Raw genomic sequence first — 12718 nt, 5'->3', positions numbered from 1 at the left:
ATATTACATCCACGTTGGAATCATTACGGGTGATCCCTGTAATCTGATTGGATCTCATTGGTGCAATTAATTCACAAATCTCACCCTTTTTTTTTTTGCTCTAAATCGCATATTTTTCCCAGCCATTGCGATAGCTTTACTGAAATGCAACAACCAATTGCTTATTTAAAGAAACCAATCAAATTGCAGGGAAATAATAATAATAAAAGAAAAAAAAATTTTGCAACTTTCTAAAAACCAATTCACCACTGGATCAACCAAACATTTGCACAGACTGAAAAATCGTGTCTCTAAAAACACACAGAAAACATTCTGGACAAAACACGAGCCCATATGGCTATGCTCTTCTCTAGTCAGCGGACTCATTATTAGTCACCAGTGTCCCAAAGAAGCCATCGTCACAACCTAAGCCCGCCTGTCGTAAAATGTCGAATCGAGGAGCTTACTACAAGAATCGATATGGAGGAAGACGGTAAGGGACTTTGATTTGTATTGAAATGCTATTGATGAGGAAATATGACACAAGGAGAATTCGATCAAAGTGTAGAAATGCGATAAAGGAACATGAAATATGTTAATGAGTTGGTTGATAATCAATTGTAGATTTACACGTGTGCATTACTAAGGGTAAAAAGTCACTTTTTTATCGACATGTTAAGTTGTGAGATTTAACTGTGTGTTTGCTCTGTTTATATTTCGAAATGAATGTTATCTCCCTGTTCTGTTTTCAAAGATCAAGATATACGTCATCGATCCAGACTGAATTTTTTTTGGTCATATATTTTTAGGGGATCTAGAGGTGGATGGAGAGGTAATTATCAAAACCCAAACAGTTACGGTCAGCAAAGACCAGATTCTGCCTCAAACGATGGCAGGGGGTCCAGCTATGGAGGCTCAAGAAACTGGGAGGTAGGAATAAAAATTGTGGGGAGTGATCATTTCATTTTTGGGCAGTCTGAGTCTCCGTATTCTCTCTAGAAACATATTAAACAACAAGGCTCTGACATCAAATGTCTTGTTTTAATCTGAGTTAAAGTGCTTTCTTGGGAAAAGCCATTCAGCAGAGAGACTGAACAGTGAATTATGTTCAAAGCATCAGTTGTAAGTATAGAAAAATGAAAATTTGCGATGAAAAAAAAAGTCTGAGAAAAAAAGACACTACAGAACCTGAGGCTGTAAAATATGTGGAAATTTTATGAACCATTACTCAATGGATAGCACATTATCTATCTAACAGCAGTATGCATATTCTCCATACTGTCCTTTATACTTTTCTTGAGATGCCGGAAAGGAGAACTTGTTTAGCAATCAAGAGCTTTTTTAGTTGGTGATCATTTCCCTTATCCTTGTGACCTTCATGTTTGATTAAGGATGGATATTGATATGCTCAAGTCACTCCTAGTAGTCAAAGGGTTAAATTGAATTTTTTGTAAAATTACTCACTTTGTGTGTTTCCAAGTCAAAATGCTCTCTTTTGGTAGAATGAATGTAAAGTGATTTATTTGTCATGTATTCTTGGATAGGATCTGGCTCATACTCTGGCAGACTTAGAGGGGAAAAGCTACAAAGCTTACCATGATATATCAGGTAAAGTTCTCTTGTTTGATCATATGTTCGTGCAACTATCCTATCCCTGGCATTACAGGCGAGTGTAAGCTTGTCAGCTGTATGTCAGAGAGTTAGCCCTGCACCTTGACAAAGAGCTAACATTCAAACCATCAGCTTTCGAATTTGTTCTGCTCATTTTCCTTGTGACTTCAAAATGAATAGATTTTATATGAAGATTCTTAAGCAGGAAAAAAAATGTTTAGTTGAGGATGTATGGTAAGCAGTGCAGAGAATTGATATTTATATTATTTTATTGAGAAGGTAAATTATTCTGTTACAGTAAAACCCTGTAATTTCAATTCCCTCTTTTTAGGGATTTGTAGCTTGCATTAATGATCAATTTATTAACTTGGTTTAAATACAGAAGCTTGTAACAGTGGCAATGCTTCAGGATTGTTATTTTCATTGCTTTTTTGTTATTTCTGTTGTACTTTAGGATGCTGGATTTTTCCAAACTTTAAACTTTATGCTGACAAAATACAGAGTGACCCTTTTGCTCCTGCATCACTGTTCAGAGTTGTCATGGATCAAGATGTTGCAGGATACCCAGCATTTACCAGCAGGTAATGCTTTGCATCTTGAAATAACCAAAACATTTGTGTGGGATTTGTTTCATTTGTGTGGTAGATACAGATGAGCAAAGGTTTTAGTTTCAAAACAACCAATAAAATAATGCATATGGCTTAACATAAGGGCCCAGTTGTTTGAAGGCCGATTAGCTCTAGCCCAAGGTTCAATTTTAATCTGGGTTTCTTTATTCCTTTATTCAAAAGCCTTTTTGGGATAATTTTCTGTGTTCTTTATTGCTATGTTCTTTAAATAGTTATATTCTAGATGAAAGAAATTTGACTGAATTTTCTTTTAAAGCTTTCAGATCTGAAATCAGATCTCACACTAACCGTGGGTTATCTTAACCCAGCTTTGAACAACCTGACCAAGATCTGGTATTTTAGCTCCTCCCTAAGAGTACACCCCTGGTCAATTAAGCCGTACCTTGAATTACAGATAATCAGGTCCTATCATAACAGGATTTGATAGAAAAATTGATTCTTGATTACCAGAATTTAAGACCCATTCACCAGTAAGCAATCTAGTCTTGTCTGTGTTGTTCTTCATGTAGACCAGTGCCCAGGAAACAATACATTTGCCATTTTTTGTGGTTGCTCTCTTTAGACATTCAACTGGTGATCATTCAAAAGAAGGAAAACATTTTATATTCTCCAAACTGCACTCTATACATTTCTTATAGGAGAATTTCACCAACCCTTTGATCCCTAAGAATGATAAGTATCTAAATTCTCCTTACAATATCATCCCTGAATCAAACATTAAAGTCATAAGAATAAAAACAACGCAGTGTTCTCCTTTTCAGGCAGTAACTGGTAACATTTACTGCCTGTAGTACCTCTTATCATCGTTTAAAATTGCTTGGAATTCTTGAAAATTCAACTGTCTGGTAAAAGGATGCTTTACTGGTTTGAAAATTTAATTTACCAGTCATGCTTAAAATAAGAGAGAACACTGCAATGATTACCTATGGAAGAAGCTCTAGATTGTTAAACAAATTCTCCTTGTCAGGACCTAAGGAAATGTATAGAGAACAGTATGGAGAATATGCATACTGATATTAGGATGTGAAGGACTAAAAATCAAGAGCTTTTCAAGTTTGCAATCATTTTTATTATTCTATTGATTGATTCAGCAGTGATTCCCTAAAGAGAAATTAGATGCTAGTCTCCATTAGGAGTTTAAGGGTTAAGCAAAGAAATGTTTTTAAAACTTTGTTTTCAAATTATGCAGATGGGTAAAGATGTTACAAATCAGATGTTTTTGTGTTTTTGGCAACCAAAAGATAGAGCTGAAGATTTAACTCTTGGTCTCTGATTTACAAAACTGAAAATAATATTTGTTTATTTTCACAGCACTCGTCTTCAGCAAATAGCAACAGGTGACTACCTGACAAGAATATTTTCCAATCTTGTGCGGTTTGAAGGCCATGATAGACAGCTGAGTGGTGGTGGCGAAGGATGGCATGGAAAGAAAGGAGGGAGCATGAATATTGAAACGTATGTAACTGTACCATTCTGGGATATTTTATTCTATTGGGCTGGGATGTGTAAAATACTGTGAAGCTAACTCACGATCATAGATTACCTTGTTTATCATTTTTAAAGTTTTTCTCTCAGCTATTATTTGCTCTGAAATTGGTTGGTTTTGACCCACTACACCCTAAAATCAGAATCAATATTCTCCTCACTCTTCTCTGTACATTCCCTTTGATACTCATAAGGAGAATATGTTTAACAATCGAAGCTTCTTAGGTTGGTGATCATTTCCTTGATTCTCAGGATGTTAATGAATGATTCAGCACTATTATTGTGAGGAGAAATTAAATGCTGGTCACTCTTAAGGTTCAAATGTTCAATGTGAGGTTTTGAAGTCATTTCACTGCAATTTAGGGAGTTTTTATATCTTCTACTTTCTCTCTTGTCTAAAGAAAAAATGTGAAGGAACTATATTCAATTGAGAACTGTCTGAATTGCTCTGGACTAACCTTAAAACCACCCTGAAATGTATGAATGAAGTGACATCAGCCATTATTTATCTATCATAACATCAGCATACATATTCTCCATACTGTTTCTTATACATTTCCTAAGATGCTGACAAGGAGAATTTATTTGACAATTAAGAACTTTTATTGTTGGTGATCATTTCCTCTAATTTCATGACCTAAATGTGCGATTTATGGGTTATATTGTAAGGAGAAATTAGGTTCTAGTCACTAGAAGGGGTCTGAAAAGGTTTAGAGAAAAAAGGAAGTTATTTGCTTGTCACCAAATGTTGTTCAGTATTGTTTCTCATATTTTTTTAAAGTTTAATTTAGTTTTGGTTTTTTGCAGACCATGTCAACATGTTCTTGAGAGGACTTCTTGTATTGTGACACCTGAAACTGTTGAGGTACATACATTTGCCTGTAAAATTTTTATCAGAACTTTACCTTCTAGACATCTCAACTATTTGAAAGGTTTGACTGATATGAGCTCTCGAAGAACTAAAAAAAACAAGACTGCAGGGAATTAATCTAAAACGAAAATGACTTTATACACGTCGACGAAATGGTGGTTAGCGTACTGACGTGTTGGCGAAACGACCGAAGAGAAAGTATCAAGCTCAATAACCATATCATTTTTTTTTTAGTTGAGGTTCACAGTATCCCTTCCAGCAAGAGGCCGAACCATCGAAGGACATGCCTGCAAGAGAATTCTCACCGAGAACCTTCCGCAAATTATTAATAAGGTGAAACTTGAGAATTTCGCAAACCTCTGAAACTAATGTTTCCCAGAATGATGTCTGGTCAAGCTTGTCTTCATGTTATCTTCCTCGTGTGTTACTTTTTTTTTCCAGGCTCTTCCATACAAAAGTCAGGATCAAGCAGCGCTTAAGAAACATGTGGAGTGTGTTGAAGATCAGGAGTACATTCGCTCCCAGCTCTCTGCAGCCAACCTTGTGGCATTTGTCAGAGATGAAGCTGTTCTACCGCGTGCAAGTGGAGCAGATGACAGGCCAATGGAAAGGTCTGGTGTCACTTTGTTCAAAAGTCCGGACAGTTTGAGAGTGGAGTTTAATATGCCACACGCTGGAAAGTAAGAACAAATTTCGTGATGCGCTGTATGTTGAAGGAGCTCTGCACGATAATTGGAGTCTCTGAAAAGAGAAATTCCTGTTGGGCGCATCTCGACTGAATGTCATAAAACAAAAGTAATCACAACAGGCATCAGGGGAAAGGAAAAAAATCACATGAAACCAACAAAAAAACAACAATAACAACATGATTGACTAAGATTGCTTAAATAAGCGATTTTTCTCTGGATCTATCACAGAAGGTCTCAATTAACCGTCAGCCCGTAAAATGACCAAAAAGTTTAGCCGTTAGGTGTTAAAAGGATTGAAAAATTTCAACTCAGTCGTTAACAAAGTTAACCGTAAAAAAAATTTTTGTGACGAAAGTGGAAATATTAACTGTTAGCCGTTAATTGGCGAAAATATTAACCGTTAGCCTTAAAAGCCATCACCGTCATCACTAAGCGGAGTGAGGAAAAAAAAATAAGATGTAATTCTTCATTTGTTAGGGTGACAGGCATGGGTATTCCTAAAGGGGTATCTCTTATTGTGGGCGGTGGTTTTCACGGCAAGTCCACGCTGCTAAATGCCATCCAGTTTGGAGTGTATAACCACATCCCTGGGGACGGACGGGAGTTTGTCTGCACCGATCCGACAGCGGTTTCAATACGGGCTGAGGATGGTAAGAAGTGATTTTTTTTATAAAGTGTTTTAATCCTTGTCATTGTGCCTCCTTGCTGCGAAAATGTTTCGCATATCATGCTTTATATTTACCCGTTGGTTTGTGTGTTCGTTACGTCACGGGCTCGCTTGTTCATTCTAACACTCGTTTGCTCATTTGTTCATCCCTTTTCTCGTTCTCTTCCTTGTTTGCTTCCTTGTTTGCCTGCTCGTGCACTCGCCAGCTCGTGCGCTCGCCAGCTCGTGCGCTCGCCAGCTCGTGCGCTCGCCAGCTCGTGCGCTCGCCTGCTCGTGCGCTCGCCTGCTCGTGCGCTCGCCTGCTCGTGCGCTCGCCTGCTCGTGCGCTCGCCTGCTCGTGCGCTCGCCTGCTCGTGCGCTCGCCTGCTCGTGCGCTCGCCTGCTCGTGCGCTCGCCTGCTCGTGCGCTCGCCTGCTCGTGCGCTCGCCTGCTCGTGCGCTCGCCTGCTCGTGCGCTCGCCTGCTCGTGCGCTCGCCTGCTCGTGCGCTCGCCTGCTCGTGCGCTCGCCTGCTCGTGCGCTCGCCTGCTCGTGCGCTCGCCTGCTCGTGCGCTCGCCTGCTCGTGCGCTCGCCTGCTCGTGCGCTCGCCTGCTCGTGCGCTCGCCTGCTCGTGCGCTCGCCTGCTCGTGCGCTCGCCTGCTCGTGCGCTCGCCTGCTCGTGCGCTCGCCTGCTCGTGCGCTCGCCTGCTCGTGCGCTCGCCTGCTCGTGCGCTCGCCTGCTCGTGCGCTCGCCTGCTCGTGCGCTCGCCTGCTCGTGCGCTCGCCTGCTCGTGCGCTCGCCTGCTCGTGCGCTCGCCTGCTCGTGCGCTCGCCTGCTCGTGCGCTCGCCTGCTCGTGCGCTCGCCTGCTCGTGCGCTCGCCTGCTCGTGCGCTCGCCTGCTCGTGCGCTCGCCTGCTCGTGCGCTCGCCTGCTCGTGCGCTCGCCTGCTCGTGCGCTCGCCTGCTCGTGCGCTCGCCTGCTCGTGCGCTCGCCTGCTCGTGCGCTCGCTTGCTTGTGTACTCAAGCACTGTTCCCTGGCTCGCCCGTACGCTTGTGCGCTCGTTCGCTCCATCTTTCGTAATCTCTTTGCTCGTTCGGCGCACAGAACGTGTGCGCACCTCTGGTTGTTAGCTCTTTGCCTTATTTTTTAGGACACTGTACTGTGAATCTATGAACGTTTTCACTTTTATGTTTACTGCGTTTAGGTAGAAGTATAGAGAAAGTAGACATACGGCCATTCATAAACAACTTACCTTTTGGTCGAGACACGAGCAAGTTTTGTACCCAGGACGGCAGCGGCTCGACTACACAAGCTGCAAATATTGTCGAGGCTTTGGAAACTGGGAGCAAGTGCTTGCTAATTGATGAGGTGATTATTTTGATAGTTAATATTCACGAGTAGTTGGTTGCATTAGCGGGTTGTAGGGTAAAAGTTATCGATAAAATCTTAAGTCCACCGCAAGGTGATTATAAAACAAAGATAGCAACATTTGTGTAATAAAGTTCAACTGCGCGAGCGTGCCTCATAGTTTTATTGTGCACGCCTTTGACGTCAGCAAAGAAATGATTGACAGTAAAGTTCCCGTCTGGTGTGGCTGCGAGTTTGGAGACTTTCAAGATGGTTTTTCCGTTTCATATCGATTCAGATAGACCTTAAGTTGCTTAAAACAAAGAGAACATTTGCGGAAGGATACTGGATTTGGAAAGAAGTGGACACTTATGCCTTAAAAGGGAAAAAAAAAAATAGGGCTTTCAAGTGAACAATATTACGATTCCCAAACGCGATTCAATTTATGGCGGGAAAATGAAAACTTCTGATTTCAGGAGGGCTTTGCCGTTTTCGGACAATTTTTTGACCCGCTAAAGTTAATTTTTAAATGTTGATATGTCCTTGAAGTATTGTGCAACAGAACATTTTGTTCTGAATCTGACAACTTGCAAAATTTTCAACTCAACGCCTTTGTGATTACTTGGGTTTTGGTTTTTCGACAATTAGATGAAATGCAATCTGAACTTCCGCTTCTCCTTACTCAGGATACAAGCGCAACGAATTTTATGATTCGAGATGCCCGCATGCAGAAGCTGGTTGCTGCTGAAAAGGAACCAATCACTCCTTTTATATCGAAGGTGAGTTCTTGATTTTTGTTAAGTGGAAACGCGAACGTACGCGCGGGGATAAAGGGCAAGAAGTGATGTTCAAGAACCAACAGGGCTCACGTTGATTTTTGATGACAGCGAAGACAAAGAAGAATGGCATACTTGACGTCTGTATGCAAGCCAAGGAGATTGGGACTAGGAGATACAAGCTTGTTTCAAGGAGAACGCATTTAATAACTTAATTGTGTGAAAATTACATCTAAAACTTTAACGTTTAACACCTCTATGATCTTGTTTGTGCTCTCAGGTTCGTAGCTTGTTCGACGACTTTGGGGTCTCGTCGATCCTCGTTATAGGAGGCTCAGGAGATTATTTTCAGGTAAACAGTATTTATGATAGAATGATTTTCAACTAGGGGTCGAAAGCGACCCGGAAATTACTTTGATTTTCCCTAATTTTTGTTCACACTATCTTCTCAACCAATCAGATGCAAAAATAAAATGAACTTAACATGTCGTTGGCTAAAGATAACATAATGTAAACTTCTGTTCTTTGATTTCTTTTGTTTTGGTTATTCAACACTCAATTAAAAAGTACCTTATTCAGTGAAGGAGCAAGGTCCTACGATTTTCCATTGTCTTAGTTTACAACTTCGATACTTCAAATGAACATAACAATACAAAGACCAAATTTCTTGGCTTGACAAACCTCATATGACAGGGGTACTTCTTTGAATCTCGCTTAACACTGATTTAACTCTAAGCAAAATATGAGCTCTCTGTTTCTCTTTCTTTGTATCCCTTTTGTCTCAAAGGTTGCTGATCACGTGATCATGATGGACTGTTACTCTTCGCGTGACGTCACAGATCAAGCAAAGGTTAGTGCGCAGATTCGATGTTGATAGAAGAAAGAGCTGAACAAAACAATCTGAGGTGAACGTGAGAGCGAGGAATGCAACAAGTTTAAGTGCGAGGGAAACATCGAATCTGTTCTAAAAACCTGCAGGAAACGTTGGAAGAGACAAGCCCGATATGTGTGCACTTATGGAAGCGTAGCAGTCACCTTTTGCCGCACTTTTCACCAAGGTCACGTTTTTCCGCGCTTTTTCTCTGAAGTCACTTTCCCGCGCCTTTTCGCGAATGTCACATTTTCCCGCGCTGTTTTCCTGTTGCGGATTGTTTTCCCGCCCTTTCTACTTTTTCCCGTATTTTACCAGGTACATGATGTTTCAACTAACAAAACTCTTTCCCATTGTTGTTCCTTGCCGTTGTTTAGGCCATTGCTATGGAGCATAAGGAGATCAGTCCTCAGTCTCGCAGTCCGTTTGTTATGCCTGCGCCTCGGATTCCCATAGCTGAAAGTTTTGACGCTACAATCGGAGACAGAGAGAAGGTTTGGTTAAAATTAATGTATCTGATGTTAACAATATCTTAGTTCGTATAGTTGTGGATTTTTTAAAAGAAGTGTTGAATTACTGAGAGGAGAATTTTCAATGAAGCAGAATTCCCGCGAGTTTATTAGCGAAAGTCTTCCTATTTTTTTGAATTTTTTTTTTCTCTGTCGGGTCACACCTAATACAACCGCTATCATGCTCTGGGCTTGTAGTGCGAGTCCTAATCTTGAGGCTGAAAAATGGATTTAGTGGTTTTAAATCAGTCTTGAGGTTTTTTTTTTTTATTATGTGTACCAACCCTGAATTAATAGTTCATATTGGCTTCCTGGTATCAACGGGTAAGAAAAGTAGCTTAAGCTGTTATTCTTTTCTCTGCCCATCCTTGCTTTTTTTTAAGGGAATTGTTGTAATCGTTTGACTTTCAGGTCAAAGTGAGGGGAAAGACACAGTTTGGTTTCCAGGTTCAGTTTGGTAACGAAGAAATCGATCTCTCGTTTATTGAGCAGCTGGGAGAGTTCAGTCAAACGAGGTATAACCTCTTCTTCTCGCTTCCGTTGAACCAGGCTTCTGTAGACGTGATGCTTTTCTTTACTTTCATGTAAGATTATTAAATGTAGGTAGATAATAAACCATTTAAGCGTAGATTTACTTTCTTTTTTCCCACTGTCTGATCAAGGGCTATAGGAGATACTATTCTGTACGCAAGGAATAATTATATGGACGGAAAGACATCGCTTCTGAAAGTGTTGCAAAGGTAAGTACACCATGGTATGATACATATTTTAAGAAAATTTACCAACGTCTTTCGTGCAAATCTTCTTTCTGTAGTGAATAATAGGTGGGCGCGCGTAGATATAGAACTCCTCCTCTCGTGTTTCTGCGCCATCACTCATAAAATATCTAGTCGAACACTAGAAGAGAAATTCCTTATCTACAGGCAATCATATATTATTTTCGGATCAATATCAGTATCTGGGCAACTGCCCACCTACCCCTCCCCTAACCCAACAACAGGTTGGGGAGGGGTAGGTGGGCAGTTGCCCGGATACTGATATTGATCTTTATTTCCTTTATTATACAAACACCAAAGGGCTTTACTGACAAAAAAACGTCGTCTTTATTAATTAATGAGAATGGTGAACGCTTTGCATTGAACCAGACTAAGTGGGGCGAAAGGCGAGTGACGTGTCAGCAGCTGACAGTTAAAAAAAGGAATATTGATTGTAATGTGACACGTGTGCAGTTACAGCTAATTGTAAATGGTAATTTTAAAACACCGCAATTTATTCAAATTATGTTAGGAAATAAGTCCCTCTCTCTTTCTTGTTCTCAACTTATATAACTATAAAACTTGTTTCTATCTGAATCTTTCTTGTTAAGGGTGGAGCAAGACTTTAACACCAAAGGTCTAGACGTACTCAGTCCCAGACTTCCTCTTGGCTGCTTTTCTCGTCCCAGACTTCACGAGATCGCCGCTGCCATCAACAGGTTGAGAGCACTGGCCATGAAATAAAATTAGACAGCGGCGAAGAAGAGCGAGGGCAGGAAAGCATTCAAGTTATTTTTTCCTTTCTGTTATGATCACGTTGTGTTTCCTATCGTAGCGCCAGCACACCATAATACTTAATGACCTGCGGTTTGAAGCGTTCAAAAAGGTTTCCAGGAAACGTGACGTCAGTTGCAAGTGAAGATTTCTGAGAACTCGAACCGCCTTGTAATTGGTCTGTTATAAAGTCGCTAGGTCTTTAGTAAAATAAAAGAGAATTTTGCAGACGGACAATGGAAGGCGAACGAAACAATGCAAAATAATCTACGGGCAGAGTACATTGGAATTTGGATTCAACTTTGAACTATCTATTTACAGACACATTACATGTAGCTTACAGATGTAAAGTGTAGATTTCCAAGTTGGAAATAAAGTTACTCGTCAGTCCAGAATGTACAACCAAGGAGCCTCTTGACTTTCCATCAGTTTTCCAGTTTGTTTTGATCATAGTTACAAGTCGTTCTACTTGATATTCATGGAAAATCTCCATACGTTATGTATAAAGTAAAATGGACTTCTGACTTCTTACTTGCACAACACATACCACGCAAATATTGACAGTTTCGTGCTATCATGGCATGCTGCTAATTGCCAATTTATCTTGATAAAGGTAACTCTCATTGGCGAAATACAGATCCTACGACGAAGGAGGTGGGGAGGCAGATGGCAAAACTCTCTACTGCTTTGTAATTGATACCAGCATCACGGTGACGTTATCAGAACTTCCATTCCTGATGGCTTCACTAGCAATTTTGTTACACGCGTCCTGGAAGCGCGCGGAAACTGGGTCGAGTTGTACATCTTCCAGACCTGCAAAAGTTTCAGGGTGGGCCATTACAACTTTCACTATGCCTTACTTGTAGCCAGGCTCTCTCTTGTTTTCGCTCTTGAGAGACATTAGGGAACGAGCTTGGCAGTGTTGCCAAATTAAAAAGTAAACGAATGGTACGCAACGGATAAATTACACACCTGTGTTGTTCTCGGTCTTTTGGGAAGTTTCTTCGCTATTTTCTGTCTGTGGAAATAAAAAAGGTGAGCAAAGAAATCATTTTAGCGAGAGAACTTTTTCAACTTTGTCATAAAAACCCAAAAATCACCCTAAAGTCCAATCAGAACAAACTGCTAAATTACAAAAAAGCCACACGTCATCAGCTGCAAGCGTGGGAAAACGAGAGTGAGAGTGAGGAGAGAGGTTTCAGTTTTGCAACCGATTGCTTGGAAAGATGGCGTCAGTTTTCTATACCAACAATTGAGCGCTGCAAAACAGAACCAATGAAATCCCGTATTACTTTCCAATAAGCGCCGGCCTCGGATAAACTTTACACCAGAGAAATCATGCAGCATTTAAGCTAAGATTATAAGTGAAAAAAGGGCATATGCGGTACAATTTGGCGGTAATCGTCACGATTTCATTTATGCAAAACAGCGAGGTCCTCGCACTTTCCACATGTTTCTATATCACATATACCTGAACGATTAAAAGTAACTTTAGTCGGTGATTTAAGAAACATTTTGAAATAAGCTTTGGTGTCCAATCGTATGATCAGGGTTTAAAACAACTCGAGGACTACCTTAACAGTACAACTTACCTCCAAAATGTTGTTAATGAACTTTAAGGCAGAATCTACTGAAAATCCCTTCCATAGACCATCGCAAGCTAGAAGTAAATATCTACGGGTAAAAATGTAATGATCACAAAATCTGCTTCAGTAAACTTGAAACTTCACAGAGAAATAAACATAGGGTAACAACTCTCGCCAAGGTTTTGATTT

At 40.5% G+C, this 12718-nt stretch overlaps 2 protein-coding genes across 2 annotated transcripts in view; one reads left to right on the top strand and one right to left on the bottom strand.

Moving 5' to 3' along the window:
• The first annotated feature begins 315 nt into the window (after positions 1-315).
• LOC113680504 (uncharacterized) lies at positions 316-11342 on the top strand. The gene is made up of 17 exons (XM_027197535.2): positions 316-472; positions 789-909; positions 1524-1587; positions 2045-2171; positions 3531-3674; positions 4512-4569; positions 4810-4908; positions 5017-5255; positions 5742-5914; positions 7116-7279; positions 7945-8037; positions 8315-8386; positions 8822-8884; positions 9283-9399; positions 9826-9929; positions 10077-10154; positions 10781-11342. Exons 1-17 carry the CDS (start codon positions 426-428, stop codon positions 10911-10913), a joined length of 1896 nt encoding a protein of 631 aa, XP_027053336.2. The 5' UTR covers positions 316-425; the 3' UTR covers positions 10914-11342.
• LOC113680505 (integrin-linked kinase-associated serine/threonine phosphatase 2C) overlaps positions 10494-12718 on the bottom strand; it is a 7401-nt gene continuing 5176 nt past the window's right edge. The window contains exons 10-12 of the mRNA XM_027197536.2: positions 12536-12617; positions 11916-11961; positions 10494-11756 (exon numbers count right to left, since the gene is read on the bottom strand). Coding sequence (XP_027053337.2) covers positions 11623-11756; positions 11916-11961; positions 12536-12617 — 262 coding nt within the window. The 3' untranslated portion in view covers positions 10494-11622. The remainder of the gene's footprint in view (positions 11757-11915; positions 11962-12535; positions 12618-12718) is intronic.

Source organism: Pocillopora damicornis, chromosome 8 (assembly GCF_964200805.1).
Source record: "Pocillopora damicornis chromosome 8, jaPocDami1.2, whole genome shotgun sequence".
NCBI classification, from domain to species: Eukaryota; Metazoa; Cnidaria; class Anthozoa; order Scleractinia; family Pocilloporidae; genus Pocillopora; species Pocillopora damicornis.
This window is presented reverse-complemented; position numbering and strand designations above follow the sequence as displayed.